The 18084-nt window shown below is 40.4% G+C and overlaps 1 protein-coding gene across 1 annotated transcript in view; it reads left to right on the plus strand.

The window, feature by feature from the left end:
• Positions 1-1259: 1259 nt before the first annotated feature.
• LOC132177128 (MAP3K epsilon protein kinase 1) overlaps positions 1260-18084 on the plus strand; it is a 39158-nt gene continuing 22333 nt past the window's right edge. The window contains exons 1-8 of the mRNA XM_059589350.2: positions 1260-1582; positions 2841-2975; positions 3178-3198; positions 3695-3768; positions 3868-3958; positions 4042-4125; positions 7161-7262; positions 17942-18073. Of these exons, the coding sequence (XP_059445333.2) occupies positions 1523-1582; positions 2841-2975; positions 3178-3198; positions 3695-3768; positions 3868-3958; positions 4042-4125; positions 7161-7262; positions 17942-18073 (699 nt within the window). The 5' untranslated portion in view covers positions 1260-1522. The remainder of the gene's footprint in view (positions 1583-2840; positions 2976-3177; positions 3199-3694; positions 3769-3867; positions 3959-4041; positions 4126-7160; positions 7263-17941; positions 18074-18084) is intronic.

The following is an 18084-nucleotide window of genomic DNA, read 5'->3' on the forward strand; positions in this document are numbered from 1 at the left end:
TGTGTGTTTTTAGCAAAATTGTAAAATGTGATAACATGTACATTTTCATTAGTCGCGTTTTCTAATTTTTTTTTTTTTTTTTCAAATCGCACTTTCTAAAATTACTAACCTCACATAAGCAATGAGTGAAGTATATAAATTTGCTGAGAGTGAGGAAATAAGATCCTCTATAGTCTATATTAAACTAGAGAATATCCAATTAATGGTCAAGATCTCTCTAGAGAGATCATGAGAACATAAATAAAACATATGTCCAATTAATAAAAATAATAATAAAATATTATATATATTTTTAAAATAATTAAAAAATTCAATTATAAAAACCTAAATGGGTGGCCAGACTACCTCAGTTAGGGCTAGGGGTAGTCAAAGCTACCCCATGGCCCTTGGGGGTGGCCGAACCATCCTCAATGGCCAAATCTAAAAGAAAAGAAAAAAATCATTTGACCATTGAGAGTGATCCCCTTGGTGGTGGTCGAACCACCCCAAACCAACGGGGGTAGTCTGGCCACCTCCAATGGGTGGCCAACCACTTTTTAATTTTTTATAATTTTATTTTATAATTATTTTTATTAATTAGACATATATGAGATATCTTGACCATTAAAAAAATATTCTATAATCCAATACGGATCGGAGAGGATCTTATTTGAGAGTGAGTGCGAGCTAAAAAAAAAATCGTTTGATCTCCTCTCTCTTCTTCTTTCTCACATTTTCTTGCATTGCTTTTGTGTAGTTCTGTTCATTTATTTGCGAGCAAAGAGCAGCTCACCATTCTTGCTAATGGTCGACAACAATCCATACCAAATAATGAAAAAATCTAATATTATTCTCTCTTTCTTTTGGTGGAAAATAGAAAAATAAAATAAATAAGTAATATTTTAAATGAAAGCCTAAAAGTTGATAACTAAAATATATATATATATATATATATATATATATATATAAAAAGATAATTTAATTAAATGTTCAGCTAAATATTTATTGAGCCATATATTACTCAAGGTGCTTTTCAATTTCATTGTATTGGGATATGTTCCTCTTCTTTTGTGTACAATTTTTTTTTTTTTTTTTTAATTTTTTTATCTGTTTTGGATATTATCCAAAAAGGTTTGTTTTTATTTTTTTAGTAATAAGTAAATAAATCTGTTTGTTAATTAATGAAAAAAGAAAAAGAAAAAAAGGAGTAACTTTTGTTTTAGCCTTAAGATTCCATTGTCCATACGATACAGCAAGACATAGCACATCCCTGCCCCAAACATTCTATTTGACCAGCTTTTGATCGCAGTGTCCTCAAAGGTTGCCATCGTACTCTGAGTTGGAGTGCTCCGAAGTCGGCTTATTTATTAATTATTACTACATTTCGGACACAAATATACCACCAATCGGAACCTTCTCTCTCTCGGAAAGCTTTGGCCTCCATCGGCCGATCAAAACCCTAACTCTCTCTTTCCAAACTCCGTTGCAAATTGCAATGGAAACTTCTAGGGTTTCTGAAAGGTAGTAGCGCAATTCGGGAGCGATGTCTCGGCAAATGACGTCGTCGGCCTTCCACAAATCCAAGACTCTCGACAATAAATATGTGAGGACATCAATGTCTAATTTCGCAATTGTTGGGTTTATTTCTTTCTGCTTTTCCATCTCTGTGGCGGTCATTTTCTAGGGTCTTAACGTTGTTTCTGTTCATATTGCCTGTTTGGTTGCCTGAGACAATGTAGTCGAAGGGAGGAAAGTGAAAATTCTGAGACTATTATTCTGTAAATCGAGAAATGTGAATTTTCATGCTATTGACCGTCTGGCCCCGAGAAAAGAAAAATGCAGTGAAAATGTTCATTGAATTTGGAAATTAAAGTGCATTAAGGCATTATTTTGCTTAAAAAGTTATTATATTTAGTAGCTAGTAAATGGCAGGTTAGGGTTTCGTGTTTGCGGTTTAATTGCATTCTTGTTTGTTTGGATTCTGATCTTTTTTTTTTTTTTTTTCCCGTCTCTCTCCTTTTCTTGTTTCTTGTAGTATTGTTGCTTTGGTTACACTGCAGTGACCGAGCTAATTAGCGTGTTGGGTTAGCCGGTTATAGCCACTAACTACTCTCTTTTAATTTTCAACATATATTGGATACCAAAAAGAATGTTAAGAATTTGAACATGCTATCTGGCTTTAATTTTTTTTGGTTCTCAATGTCTAGATTTTTCAAATTGTTGTTAAGTAATCGAGATATCATAAAAAAGCGTAAGTATCCCATGTACGCAGTATAAAAGAGAAGCCATCTAACTAGTAGAGGCAAAAGAACAAGAAAATCATGGTAACTAATCACCATAGGAGAAAAATAAACAGCTATCAAAAGATAAAAAGTGTTGAAAAATAAAAACTTAGCCTCCTCCAAAGTTTTCTCAAGGTCTTCAAAACTTCTATAATTCATTTCTTTCCATAGACACCACAAAAGGCACGATGACATCATTTTCCACAAAGCAACAATCCGAGTGCTGCCGGCAATCCACCAACAAACGTACAAATTGGATTTTGGGTTTACAAGTGATGTATCCCCTGTTTGGTTGCTTAGGATACGTAAGGAGAAAAAGAAGAGCAAAATGAATGCAATTATATGTTTGTGTTTTTTTATTGTTATTTTTTTCTTAATTAAAATAATTCAACTTAATTGATCCAGGTCTTAGACTTAGTTGGATGGGGTTTTTTGTTCTCTTTTGTCTCAAAGGAGGATAATCCTATGTTGCATTTTTATCAGCAAATGTTTGAGGGTTGAAATTTCAGTTTGTTCATGTTTGGAAATATTTTGGATTTTAAAGGTTTGTGTTAATCTTTACATGTGAAACTTATGCAGATGCTTGGAGATGAGATTGGGAAAGGAGCGTATGGTCGAGTTTACAAGGGCTTGGATTTGGACAATGGAGACTTTGTTGCAATTAAACAAGTTTCATTGGAGAATATTGCCCAGGAGGATCTCAACATTATTATGGTTTGACCAAATTCCCTTTATATAATTGTATATCTTTTCCTTTTCCTTTTTTCTTTGTTTCCCTTTTTATAATTGTATGTCTCAACATTATTGTGCTATGTTTCCATAATTTGTTGTTTCCTCTCTCTACTATGTTGATTTGGCTCACTGGGTGCTCTTTCCTTTGATTATCCTCTCATCGGTGGGACGCTTAACACCTTAGCAAGAGATTGATTTACTGAAGGTATATTTTTTCTTCTCTTTTTTTAACCTTTTCTGTTGTAGTGTTTGGTTTTATAGTTTCATTGGTGTACTCCTTTGCTTATTTCCAACTATACTGCATACAAGCATGTGTAGTGCATGAAGGCTTTGGGTTAAATGAAAAACCCATGGGATATGCTGAAATTGTTACATTACCAATGACATGGCTTTAACCATCTGTACATTGTATCAATCAATTGCCAATGAGTTTTAGCTCAAAGGCACTTCTCCCTTTTACTTTCTTCTGGAACTATGTCATTGTAAGAAATAGTACCTGGTTCTTAATTTTACTTTCTTCCTTCGAGCATCATGCATTTTATGTGTGCTGCTGTGTGTGTGCTGATATTTTGTGTGGACAACCTTTCAAGCATCACCTTATAATTTATGCTGCTAAAGTTAGACATACTGAGTTCCTCTGGAAGAAAGTGTATGCTCACTATGTTATTGATACTGTTTGGAATATGAATCTTCTTTTGCAGAACTTGAATCACAAAAACATTGTGAAATATCTTGGATCTTTAAAGACAAAGACTCACCTTCACATAATCCTTGAGTAAGCTCAAATTTTCTGTATGGCAAATATTTGTATGCATCCTTCTTTGGATATTCTGCTTGAAAACCCTTCGGTTTCTTTTGTTTGTTGTTCACATAGGTATGTGGAGAATGGCTCACTTGCAAACATTATCAAGCCAAATAAATTTGGACCTTTTCCAGAATCACTGGTTGCTGTTTACATTGCTCAGGTTTGCTAATGTCCATGTAGTTTATTTCTGGTTTTTTGGGGTTAAGTTTTGCTGAGGTTTTATTAGTATTCATCGAGACACAGGTTTTGGAAGGCTTGGTTTATCTACATGAACAAGGTGTGATCCATAGGGATATCAAGGGTGCGAACATATTGACAACTAAGGAGGTAAATTCCTGCTGGTTGTTGTTATTAGTCTTTTGTTGGTTCCTGTAGCTTTCAGAGAACTCCACTAGACCTACACATTCAAGTTCCCATCTCATGCTGGTGGTTTGGCCATATTAAATTTTCCAAGCTCACTTTGATCTTCTAGTTCAGTTCAGGAGTAACATGTTGGCTTGCTTTATGATTTTGGTTTAATTCTAGGTACGATAGATGCAACTTGGTGGGGGCCCAACCCCAAGGGGTTGGCCTAGTGGTTGAGGCTTCTGGTCTTAGGGAGTATCACCCCATAGATCCCAAGTTCGAGACTTGCTAGGTGCAAACTCTCCCTTGGGGCCACACCCCCTCGTGTAAAAGCCAGCGATTCCCTGATCCGTGTAGGGAAACTTCCGAGGGTGCGGTGCACGGGTTCGAGGTTTAGTCTATAGGGGTGGGTCTGAAGGGCCCTGCCTTGTCGAGGTTCCCTGTCAAAAAAAAAAAAAAAAAAAAAAAACACGGTGTAGGTTCGTAGAAAAAATATTTTTTTTCTTGTTGCTAGTGATGGGGGCTAAGAAAAGTGTATGCGAATATAATTTTTCATGAGCCCTACTCCCCACTATATACATAAACACAAATATTTCCCACTATATGCATAGATTTATATATTTAGAAATAGCATGAAGACTAATATACCCCACGTGGGATGCTTATTACAATAGTAGCTTCTTCTAAACCTTTGATCACTTCCCCTCATGCTGGAGCATATATGTCACATAAAATTGGTTTGGAGCAAATAAACTTTTTTTTTTGATAAGTAAAAATATATATCAAAAGCGCAGAGGGGCGCAACCCATATACACGGGAAGTATACAAGAGAGCGCCTAAGAAGAGGAGAAATGAAAGAGGAAATCAGAGAAGCTAATTACTAAAGGAGCTAGCCAAGCGGCTGTCCAAGAGTAAAGCGTAAAGAAGAAAAAATGAATCAGTTCCTCTATAGTCCTAGTAGAGTTCTCAAAACATCTAGCATTTCTTTCACTCCATATACACCACATAAGACAAAGAGGAACCATCTTCCACACTACCGCACTTCTAGCACGACCTCCCGACCACCAACAAGAGAACAAGTCCCTTACTCTGCCAGGCATAACCCAATGCAACCCAAACCGACTGAAAATAGTGTGCCAAAGAGCTCTTGCGGTTTCACAATGGAGGAGAAGATGATCTACTGACTCTCCTGACTTTTTGCACATACAACACCACTCCACCACCACAAGGTTCCTCTTCCGCAGATTATCATGAGTCAAGATTTTGCCAAGGGCCGCGGACCACCCAAAAAAAGCCACTCTCAAAGGCACCTTAGAACGCCAAATACTCTTCCAAGGAAACATCTCATGGCCAAAATTAGACAAGGCCTTGAAGAGCGACTTAACTTCGAAATTACCTTTCCTAGACGAGGCCCAACAAATACGATCCCCCGTACCTTCAGAGATCTTGCACGAGTACAATCGCTCAAAAAAAGGAGCAAATAAACTTCAACCTATTAAAATCATAGGTGCTGTAAACATTTCCGCAAGCTGACCCTTAGACTTCACAAATGGTGTAGAAATATCTCCACTTGATATTTTATCTTGAATGAAGTGGCAATTAACCTCGATATGCCTAGTTCTTTCATGAAAAACAAGTTAGAGGCTATATGAAGGGGTGGGGGTGGGGGTGGGGGGTGTGTGTGGGTACATGAAGTGGCCTTGCCTTAAAAGGGGTTTTCCGTTATCAAAAAAAATAAAAAATAAAAAATAAAGTCTAGTATACCCCACATGGTATACTACTTACAATAGTAGTCTCTCCTAAACCTCTTAACAGTAGCTGTAGATAAACCAATTATACTAGGAGTATAGTTTGTATTATTGTTTTTTTCTTTGTGAACTTTTTGTTGTGAATGCATAGCCTTTTCCATGTTCATATGTATATGTTTTAATTATGTGGTTTAGAGTAATGAATCCTGTGGTAGTGACTTTTAATACATTTGGATGTTTTAGTTGTTCTTTGGACTGGCATAACTTTCATAGACTAGTGGCCTATTTGGAATTGCGTTAGGGAGCTTAAAAAATACTTTTAGTACCCAAAAAGCCGTTCCAAACAAAAAGCCGGCTTGTTTGGTAACAAAATCTAAAAGTACGATTTTTACTTTTTTTAGTCTAAAAAGGGCCAAAACGCACTTTTGGGAAATGCTTAAAAATGAAGTTTTTTTCTAAAAATCTCTTTTTGACTTTAAAAGTTCTATTTTCCAACGCATTCTCGAACATGCTCTAAATTATGTTATGTCAGTGCTGCTGAATTAGTAAGTCTTGGAGATTATGCTCCTGTGGTATCCAGAATGACATGATCGATAGTGGTAGGATTCAAGTGAATCAAGTTATGTGAGATTTTTGCTGACCTGACAGCTGATAACAATTTAGCATTATCATTTCTTTTTGTACACGCTTTTCACATGGATTGCAGGCTGGCTTGCTCCTTTAGTGATTAATTTTCCTGATTTTCTCTTTATGTTCTCCTCTCCTTTCTCCCCCACTTAGTCGCACTCTTGTATACTCCCTGTGTACTTGGGTTGCGCCCCTTTGCGCTCTTTAATGCATTATTACTTATCAAAAAAATCTCTTAATGCCCAACATCTGCTGAGGTGCTTCAGTCTCATGTCATGCATGTATTCATACAGCTATGATTTTTTTTTTTTGATAAGTAAAAGTATTATATATCAAAAGCGCAAAGGGGCGCAACCCATATACACGGGAAGTATAAAAAGAGAGCGCCTAGGAAGGAGAGAAATGAAAGAGGAAGTCAGAAAAACTAATTACTAAAGGAGCTAGCCAAGCGGCCGTCCAAGAGTAAAGAGTATTCATACAGCTATGATTATTGTCCAATGTCATCTGCATATGCTTCTATGTTTTTCAACTTTGTTTTTCCTCTCTCTGGTTGATTGTTCTATTATCAGTTAGTTAGCATGGTCTGAAAAGTTTTCAGTAATTCTTGTGAATTACATACTTGACCTAATCTTACGCTGTCAGGGTCTTGTGAAACTCGCTGATTTTGGTGTTGCAACGAAACTGACAGAGGCTGATGTTAATACACATTCAGTTGTTGGAACACCTTATTGGATGGCCCCCGAGGTACTTTAATACTTATATTTTGATTAGTAATTTTGTCAGTTTTTGTTCTCTATAATGCTGTTTGAGCCCTGTGGGGCCAATAGACCCAATTGAAAATTGTTGAATCAATGTTACTTATTCTGGTCCCAGTTGGTCGATGGGGATTTATAATGGACCCTATTTAATCAGAATTAAGGTTTAGTTGAGTGTAGTTGAATTTTTTTGCTTGTTTTAAGGTTTGTTCTTGTTAATTGTAGTACACATTAAATATGTTAGCAAGAACCGATGTTTGGATCTTTTTTTCCCTTTCTCTTCCTTTCTGTTTTGTTCTAATTTTCTCATAGATAACAATAATTGAAGAATAAAATTTAGTGAACATGTTTCTTAGCTAGGGCCAGTCAATTTATAGTTCCTTGTCAGCTGATGGATGTATATCATATTCATGCAACTCATATAAGAGAAAAAAAAAATGTATATTATAATATGTTAATGTGGCTGATTCCTTGTAGTTGGCATTGAGGTTGGGTTCAATTGGTAGTTCTTGTCTTATTTATCTTTTTTTTTTTTGGTTTTTGGAGGCTGTTGTTCTATTTGTCCTAAAATAGAGATTTTGCAAAACCTTTTCTTTAGGCTTCCCTGGATGGTCCAGCAGAAAGAAAAGTTTGTGGAACTTGGAAGCTAGGGTTCAAAAATATTCATTTAACTGGGAATTGAAAAGAATTGATTGTACTTTTTTTTTTTTGATAAGTAATGTAATATATATCAAAAAAAGCGCAAAGCACCTCTAAGTACACAATAATGTATACAAAGGAACCCAACGAAACACCCAAACAAACCAAAAACCCAGAAAAACCTCTAAGAACCCAAGAAAGTATACAAGGGACCCAACCAAACACCCAAGAAAAGCCCTAGTGCACCTCAGGGGGAAATGAAAAAACATTTTTCGACCCCAAAATCCCCGCCGACGCCGGCCCTTCACCGGAGAGATGGAGCAATCCAGATTTTTGAGCTCCCTCATCCCTTAACCTTAGGAGCAGAAGCTTCAATCACGGGCTCCCTCTTCTCAATGATGGAGAAAAGGTCCCGAAGTTTTTTGTCTTCACCTCCCCAAGACAACCCCACAACGGGAGCGAGATTCATCGCATCAAGCCCCCTATCGGAATAGCCCTCCTTCCCTTCCACCGAAGAATCAACCACAGCCTCGGCTAGCAGGTCCTTGTTCTTATGCAGCTGCTTAGCGACTTTTTCCTTCACCCTCCGGGTATACCACAGTTGGGACGTGGATATAGAGGAATAAATGGGAGTACCACTCTCTGTCATGCGAGGAAAAGGACGGCTAAGACTCCTACCCATCTCAGCCGCCCCATCGGAAAGGGAAGTGGTCGAGAGAGAAGTACAGACCTGAGACGAGAGCAAGGAGGTAGCAGCAGGGGAATGAAGACCCATCTCAGCCACCCCAAAGGTAGGCGAGACAGTAGAGCCTACCTGAACCTCCTCCGGCAAAGAGGTACCGGAACAGGGTCCTTTCCCTTAGAAGACAAGGAAGATTCCTTCAACACCACCGGAGAGGGAGAGACAGCTCTCGGACCAAAGAACCCACGACGAATCAAACCTTTTGCCGGAGAAGAGGGACGAACAACCTGAGATTCCTCCCCCCCCGAAAAAGGAACCTCCCTATCCCTGCAAAGGGGGCTCGCCGGAGAGTCCACCTCCCAAGGAACAGAGAAGGCCTCTTTGAGAATAGAAAGACGCACCGAATCAGAAAGCTCCGAAGATACAGTCGCACCCAGGCGGGCTTCAGGCACCGAAGAAAAAGAAACCTCCCAGTCCCTGCGCAAAGGGCTTGTCGGTAAATCCTCCGCAGAAGGGGTAGAAACAGCCCCCTGAGAGGATCCGTCACCGTTAGACCCAACGTTCTCGCCCAAAACTCGCACCAGAGCGAGAGAGAACTCCGTCGGGGAAGACCCAACGCCGGAAGCCAAACTGGTAACTTGCAAACTCAAAGAAGACCTAGCCGATGGCTCCAAAACCCCTTCAGAGACCAGAGGAAGCCTCGGAGAAGGCACCAAAAGCGACACACACGCAGAAACAGGCTCCAAAGGTAAAGAAAACGAGACAAAATTTAGATTCGAACCCAGCTCCGAACCCGGAACCGAGTTTTGGACTGGATCCGAGTTATGATCCGGATCCAAGTATTGAACTGGATCCAAATATTGACCCGATCCCATTTCAGAGGCCGACCCGGAAACGCAACCCAACACAGAATTGGTTAGGCCCAAAATACGAATTCTTTTTCTCCTGCGATTGGGCTTCGAGACAACCCCAGCACGGACCCGGTCCAACTTATGTTGGATTTGCCCTAGAAGCCTCAACAACCCACTAATACCGATCTTACCCTTCTTCTTCTTCCTCGAACTCACAGACCCAGCTGCCTTCGCTAGAGCAGTAGGCAAGCACTCCAACGCAGAGCAATCCATGGCAGAACGCAACCCAATACCGTCATACTCCGATTCCAAACAAGACGACCCCGAAAACAAATCGAGAGACCTCGGGTACTCTACTACTCTCGCCTCGACACCCGGAGAAGATCGAAGTACATCCACGAACGATCTCCCGGAATCGACCCCCAAAGAAGGAACATCCATGAGAAGCCCCGCCGAACCAAACAGCTTGAACTGGGCCGCCAACAGTTGCCGAAGCTCTCCCGCAAAACGCCGCCAGCCCTTCCCAAAGCGTCCCTTCGGAAGCCAAATGACTCCTTTACGTCCACCCTCAGCCAACACCGATACCTCCAAGAACCTTCCGGCCTTATTACCTCCCTCGTGGACCATCGTGGCCTTATCACCCTCACGGTAAGATTTGGTGATTTCTTCCTTCACCTGAGCCTGAATCGCCGCTTCCACCGTTTCCACCAACCGTGACGAACACTGAAAGCTCGCGAAAATATACCCTACAAATCCTTTTCTCCTTTCCTCCAGACGAAGGTTAGGACACCCAGCCTTTGCTGAAAGGTAGAAGGTTTTAGCTTCAAAAGAGAAGCTGCGTTCCATAACAAGCATGCCGTGCCCTAACGCGCAGCACCAGCCGCGCCACCGCTCGCAGAAAATCAAACTTTCAAAATTTCAAAATTTGAAATTCATCCGAATCTAGAGAGGGAGAGAGGACCATGCTAGAGAGAGAGAGAGAGAGAGCAAATCCATGAAGACATGTGGGCTGTATTGTGATCATATCCATGAAGACATGGAATGGGGCCTTGTGCTAGTGGTAATGGGCACTTTAATCCCATTTATTAGATTATGATTGTACTTTGATTAGATTATGATGGTTCATTATTTTTCAGGGAACGTACTTTTATTAGATTGTGGTGGTTCCTTGCTTTTCCGTGATCTGGGCTGGGGTTGTGAATCCGTGACTGTAGTGTATAAACATTTGCCTTAAGTTTGCTTTCATACTGATAAAAGAATATCTAACAAGGCCATAAGAGAAAACTAAGAAATCCTACTTGAAGTAGTAATTTATTGCCTTTTTTGTTTAGGTATGGAATAAAAATGACTGAAGCCAGTCGTGAAAATATAAAAAGTGAGTCAGGAAACCATTGTTTTAGTGGGGCCAAACTAACTTGTGGAATATTTGAACTTTTTTTTTTTTTTTTTTGATAAGTAATGATGCATTAAAGAGTGCAAAGGGGTGCAACCCAAGTACACATGAAGTATACAAAATAGCGACTAAGTAGAGGAGAAAGAAGAAGAGAACATAAAAAGAAAATCAGGGAAATTGATTACTATGGGTGCAAGCCAGCCTGCAGTCCAAGTAAAGAGCATGTATAAAAAGAAATGAACAAGGTCCTCAAGGTTTCTCGACAAATCTTCGAAGCATCTAGCATTCCTTTCCTTCCATAAGCACCACATAAGACATGGGGGAGCCATCTTCCATGCTACCGCACTTTGGGATTTACCACCCGACCACCAACTAGCAAACATCTCCTTGACGCTTCTAGGCATTACCCAACACATGTTGAAACGAGAGAGGATAACATCCCACAAAAAGCGCGCAACCCCACAGTGAAGAAAGAGATGATCCACAGACTCCCTTTCCGATTCACACATACAACATCGATTAATCACAACAATACCTGTCTTCCAAACATTATCCAAGGTAAGAGATTTCTCAAGGGTGGCCGACCAAGCAAAAAACGCCACTCTCGAAGGAACCTTGGTGCGCCAAATACTTTTCCAAGGGAAATGGTTGGGCTCTTTAAGGACAAGCTTACTGTAAAAGGAGCGAACCTCAAACTCCCCTTTTCTAGATGGGATCCACCACATCCGGTCCTCCCCTTCCCCATGCAACGAGAGCGAATACAAGAGCGAGAAAAGGGAGGCTAAGGCCATCTCCTCCCAATCATGAATTATTCGAATAAAGGTAACATTCCAATGAACCATACCATTTATACACACCCTGATATCCGCAATGGAGGCAGCCTTATTGCTAGCAATATTGAAAAGGCCGGGAAAAGCATCCTTGAGGGACATCTCACCGCACCAAATATCTTCCCAAAATTTGACTTTCAACCCCGAGCCAGGATCAAATCTAAAGTGACAGTGAAACGACTTCCAACCCCTACAAATGTGTTTCCATAACCCCACCCCATGCGAACCGCGAGGAACTATAGAGCGCCAACCGCCCTAAGACACCCCAAACTTTGCCACTAATATCCTTCTCCACCAAGCCTCTTCTTCATTGGCAAATCTTCACAACCATTTCCCCAAAAGAGCTTGATTAAAAAACCGCAAACTCCGAATCCCTAGACCGCCCTCGGAAACCGGCTTACAAACCTCGTGCCAACTGACCAAGTGGATCTTAGGCTCGTCGTTGAGCCCCCCCCATAAAAAATCCCGTTGAATCTTCTCAATGTGATTCGCCACAGAGGTAGGGATAGGAAAGAGAGACAAAAAGTATGTAGGAAGGTTGGATAAGGTGCTCTTGATGAGGGTGAACCTAGCCGCCTTGGACAAATACGAACGTTTTCAAGGGGCCAACCTTCTAGCAATCTTCTCCAACATGTTTTCCCAAATAGCCAAAAGCTTGAAAAAAGCCCCTAGAGGAAGGCCCAGATACTTCAAAGAGAAAGAGCTGGTGCCACATCCCAGAATGCCAGCCAACTCACCCGCCTCACCCGTACCTTTGACAAGGACCAAAACAGATTTGGCCCGATTTACTTTTAACCCAGAGACAGCCTCGAAACCAATAAGAAGGGCTTTAATAAATATAATTTGGTAAGGAGCAGCCCCACAAAAAACCAGCGTATCATTAGCAAAAAGGAGGTGAGAAACAACTACCCGATCAGACTCTCTAGCACCCATATAAAAACCATTGATGAAACTCCTGTTGATAGAAACATTGATCATCCTGCTGAGCGCCTCCATAACTAAGATGAACAAAAAAGGCGAGAGGGGATCGTCTTGTCTCACCCCACGCGAACTCTCAAAGAAACTGGAAGGAGAACCATTGATCAAAACCGAGAACCGCACAGACGAGATACAATTCTCAATCCATAAGCACCATTTCTCACCAAAACCGCACCTTCTTAACAAGTAGAGTATAAACTTCCGGTTCATGTGGTTAGAAGCCTTTTCCATATCCAACTTACACAAGAGGCCAGGATCCTCAAATCTGATTCGGCTGTCAAGGCATTCATTGACAATAAGAACCGAATCCAAAACATGTCTGTCTTTGACGAAAGCATTCTGTGGATTGGAGATGACCCAATCCATAACTCTCCTCATTCTATTGGCTAAGACCTTAGCAATAATCTTATAGGTCCCCCCCACAAGGTTGATTAGACGAAAGTCCTTCAGATCGGATGCCCCATTAGACTTCGGAATAGGAGCAAGAAATGTAGCATTAAGCCTTTTTTCAAATTTACCTCTATCATGGAACTCCGCAAAAACAGCCATAATGTCCAATTTGATCACATCCCAACAATCTTGGAAGAAAGCCATAGAAAAACCATCCAGGCCTGGTGCCTTGTCCCTATCATTTTTTTAATCACCTCTCACACCTCCCTTTCCTCGAAAGGAGCTTCCAAACTAGAGGACTCATCAACATCTAACATGTCGAAGTGAAGATTATCCAACCTCGGTCTCCAACTAAGAGTCTCCGTGAAGAGCGACTCATAAAAATGGGTGATACGATTACTAATAGCCTCTTGGTCAGAAGAAGTAGTGCCATTAATATTCAATGACTCAATATAATTCTGTCTACAGTTGGCATTAGCAATCTGATGGAAGAATTTCGTACACTTATCGCCCTCTTTCAACCAACGGATCCTGGATTTTTGCCTCCAATTGATTTCTTCTTGTAGGAAGGAGGATTCTAACTCTCTCGCAAGCACACTTTTCCTCTCAATCTCCTCAGTAGATAAACCCCTCTCTTCTTCCGCCCTCTCAAGAGTTTTAAGATCATCCATACGGGTCTTAATACAAGCCCCCACATTGCCAAAATCTTGAGCATTCCATCTTTTAATGTCCCATTTTAGAGCTTGCAACTTCTTAAAAAGAATGAAACTCGGGGTACCATGAAAATGATACAAGACCCACTAGCTACGAACTTTATCCACAAAGCCCTCCGCTTTTAGCTACATATTCTCAAATTTGAAGAGTCTTTTGCCTCCCGAGGAAGGATTGCAATCTAGAATAATAGGAGCATGGTCGGAGCAAACCCGGAGCATCCTCTTTTGCCGCAAATCCGGATGACGAACTTCCCAATCCGTAGAGACTAAAAACCGGTCAAGCCTAGACCAAGAGTGATTATTAGACTAGGTGGAGATCCCCCCAGCTGAGGGGAGGTCCATGAGGCCCTGCTCCGAAATGAACTCACCAAAATCCCTCATTGCAGCCTGAAAAAAAAACTCCCCTCGACCTTTCACTCGGATAAAGAGTAACATTGAAGTCCCCCCCAATGCACCACGGCATATCCCAGCAGCTCATAACCCCTGCCAGCTCCTCCCAAAGAAGACGTCTGGAGTTGACTCTATTAGGCCCATACACCCCCGCAAACGCCCAAACAAGACCATCCACAACATTTTTGAAGGAGCAAGCCGCCACATAACTACCCAAAACAGCATCTATCTTCTCAACAACCCTCTTATCCCACATGAGCAAAATGCCACCCGAAGCCCCGATAGAAGGAACATAGCACCACTCCACATACGGGCAGCCCCATAAACTCCTCACTAAGCTGAAGGAAATAAAATCCAACTTCGTCTCTTGAAAACAAATTAAGTCTGCCGTCCAACTTCTGAGCAGATTTTTAACCCTCAACCTCTTATCCCTCTCATTCAAACCTCTCACATTCCATGAAAGAATCTTGAGCTTCATGATTTAACTCAATTGAACCTCCCCTTACTCCTGTCCTTCCTAGCAAACTCCAAAAAATTAACAAAAGACTGCAGATTATTAAGCTCTCTGTTACCTTTTTTGACTGGAGGCGTAACCTCTTCCCTTTCCATTTCATTACCTTTGTTGTCAGCGATAAGTATCCCAATGGTCTCCTCGAGCTTCCTTTCGTTTCCATCACAAGAGAGGCCAACTTCTTTACAAACCTGGGTAATGTAAACCCTCTCCTGAACCCGCCAACGGTTCCTCATCCAACGAATTTGGGACGAAGGACTCCTGAGACAAAGATACCTCTACTGCAGGGGAGTCTCCGCCCAAATTTACAACTGGCGTCGCATAGAGGAAGCGACTCATGAAATATTTTGCTTCTGATTAAGGGAAGCGACTCATGAAATATAAGAAGTATAGAAAATCTCTTTTGAGTGGGGCCAAACAAATTGAGAAATCATATTTACGGTGGGATACATTAATTTGGATACTTTTGTAATTACGTAAAGGGTGAATATTTGTCCAATGAATGTTTCATTACTATACGTGCTTTTACACGTTAGTATTGATGTAGATATATGTATACATATGAGTAGTGTGCATATGTAGATATATGCCTTTTTTTTTAACTTATATAAAAAAAAAAAAATAGTGTGCCTGATTGGGCAGATGCCATGCATGCACATATTTAGTTCTTAGATGTTTGTAGACCTTCTTTAGGTTTCATGATTTGGTACATAACTGTTCCATTTGTATTCATCTGCCTATATAATCTATTTTGTTATGTTCAGTTAGTTTAATACTTAGTGCTGTCATATACTCTAGTTCCAATTATTGCTTTGCAAATATTAATACTCCTTAAATGTTTGATAGTTCTCCAGCTATTCAATGTGATGTTTCTTGCTTACGAAACATATTTTTTTTGTACAGCGAGTTTAACATTGCCTTGGGTCAAATATGTATTTGGCTCTTCTGATTATAGTGCTGATTTTGCAAAATAAGATGGTCTTTCCCACCACCTTTTATATAATAACACATATAGGCCTCCTTGAGGCATTTCAATAGCGGATGACCTTACATGTCAGGGTGCACCTGTGAACAAGCAAAATATTCTCTGTTTTCTGCTTGACATGCAGAATCTGCATCGTTAAATACAGAAACCATCCAATATTGTGCCAAGAAAAAAAAGGAAAATGTTATAGTTTGTATGAACGGTTTAAACACAAAAGGCGGAGGCTATTATATTATTCAACTTATGTTAACCTAATACAAGCATCCTATTATATAGGATTAGGGAAATACCATAGAGACTAAAATACCCCCAAAACCCTAATGACTCAAACCCTAATTCTTCTAACACTCCCCCTCAAGCTGGAGCATATACATCATATGAATCCAGCTTGGAATATACAAGCAAACGAAAAACAACTAGAAAACATATTCTAACATTCCCCCTCAAGCTGGAACTGCTTGGACCACACAAGTTAATTAAATAAAACTTCAACGCCGGTCGAAAACTCGTTGGTAACTTGAACAACCATTTGATCGGTTCTCGCCGAAAAACACCAAGGCCGGTCGGATGCAACAATCACTTGATCGGTTCTCGCCGGAGAATCCAAGGCTGGTCGGATACATCGATCTTGGGATTGGTTCTCGCCGAAAAACACCAAGGCCGGTCGGATGCATCGATCACTTGATCGGTTCTCGCCGGATAATCCAAGGCCGGTCGGATACATCAATCACAAACAACAAACAAACAACAAATTTTCACATGATTAACCAACAAGATTCGCCGAAAAACAAATATTGGAAAAACAAAAAACTTTGCCGGAGCTTCGCTGGACATACGCCGGAACTTCGTCGGGGCTTCAAAACTGGCCGGAAACACACAGAACAGGCTGGCAATACCTAAAAACAGAAGAAAAACACTGAAAAACAGAACAGAAACAGTCACTGGAGGCTCGCCGAACCATTGCCGGAGCTCGCCGGAACTTGCCGGAGAAGACAGAACACTCCGGCCACTTCAAAAACAGCAACTACAGAATCAATAGAGGGCCACACAGTAACGTTTCAACACCAAAAGCATCAAATCGTCGGAATATTTTTTTTTCCCAATGGCCGCTGCAACTTTTCTGGCCACCACAGAACACTCCGGCCGCTTCAAACAAGACAGAAAACCACCGCAGAACCATCCGGCCAGCATCACAGAACATCAAAAACAAACAAAATATATATATATTTTTTTCTCATCGGAAGGAGTTCCGGTCACCATAAAACAAGAACAAAACAGCTCTACGGAACTCTTTGGAGCTCTTTGAAGGTACTGCCCGTGTGGGTTAGCCCACACGGGCAGTGCTGCCACCAAGAAGAAAATTAAACTACCCAAGAATCGAAACAAGCTCTGATACCATGTTATAGTTTGTATGAACGGTTTAAACACAAAAGGCGGAGGCTATTATATTATTCAACTTATGTTAACCTAATACAAGCATCCTATTATATAGGATTAGGGAAATACCATAGAGACTAAAATACCCCCAAAACCCTAATGACTCAAACCCTAATTCTTCTAACAGAAAAGAAGAAGTTGCCTTAGATTTATGCAGTTATGAAGGTGTTAAAAGGGGAATCAAGATCCTCTAGAATTCATTGAGTATTCTATTAGATAGATTTTGAATCAAGATCCTCTAGAATTCATTGAGTATTCTTTTAGGTAGATTTTCTCAAATCTCTGTTTTCAAATTTAATGGTTGGGATTTTGCCATATCAGCATTTATAACTTTTATTAATGCAACACTTATCGCCTCAATATTTATCATATTCTTTTTCTGATAATCGGGATATTTGGGGCTTTGCGCCGACTAGATCCTGGGGACACTGTGCAAAGTGCCCCCTCCACACGGGTTGGGTAAAGGTTTATCATATTCTTCTATATTTTAAAAATGATAAATGGTAATATGGTTATATTTCAACCTTGTAATTCCAATCAGTGGTTAGGATTTGAGGAAATCTATATGGTAGAATACCCTAGGAATTTTTTTTTTGATAAAGTAATATATATTATCAAACGCATAGAGAGGTGCAATCCAAGTACACAGGATGTATACAAAGTAACCCCTACCGTATAGAAAATGAATTACAAAGCTCTAAAAATTCAGAAAATGTAGACACATGTGAGTGAGACCAAGTCACTTTCCATGAGAACAAAGTATTTAGTGCCAACTTCTTCAACTCTTAACAAAGTAACCCTAGGAATTTTAGAGGATTTTCATCTGCTGAAGGGAGACTTCTTCTTGATGAAACTTGTGATTGTTTCAGGTGATTGAGATGTCGGGGGTCTGTGCTGCTTCTGACATTTGGAGCGTTGGTTGCACTGTGATTGAACTTCTTACATGTGTGCCTCCTTATTATGATCTACAGCCGATGCCAGCTCTCTTTCGTATTGTTCAGGTGTGCCCATC

The sequence above is a fragment of the Corylus avellana genome, chromosome 4 (genome assembly GCF_965113065.1).
Source record: "Corylus avellana chromosome 4, dhCorAvel1.hap1.2, whole genome shotgun sequence".
NCBI classification, from domain to species: domain Eukaryota; kingdom Viridiplantae; phylum Streptophyta; class Magnoliopsida; order Fagales; family Betulaceae; genus Corylus; species Corylus avellana.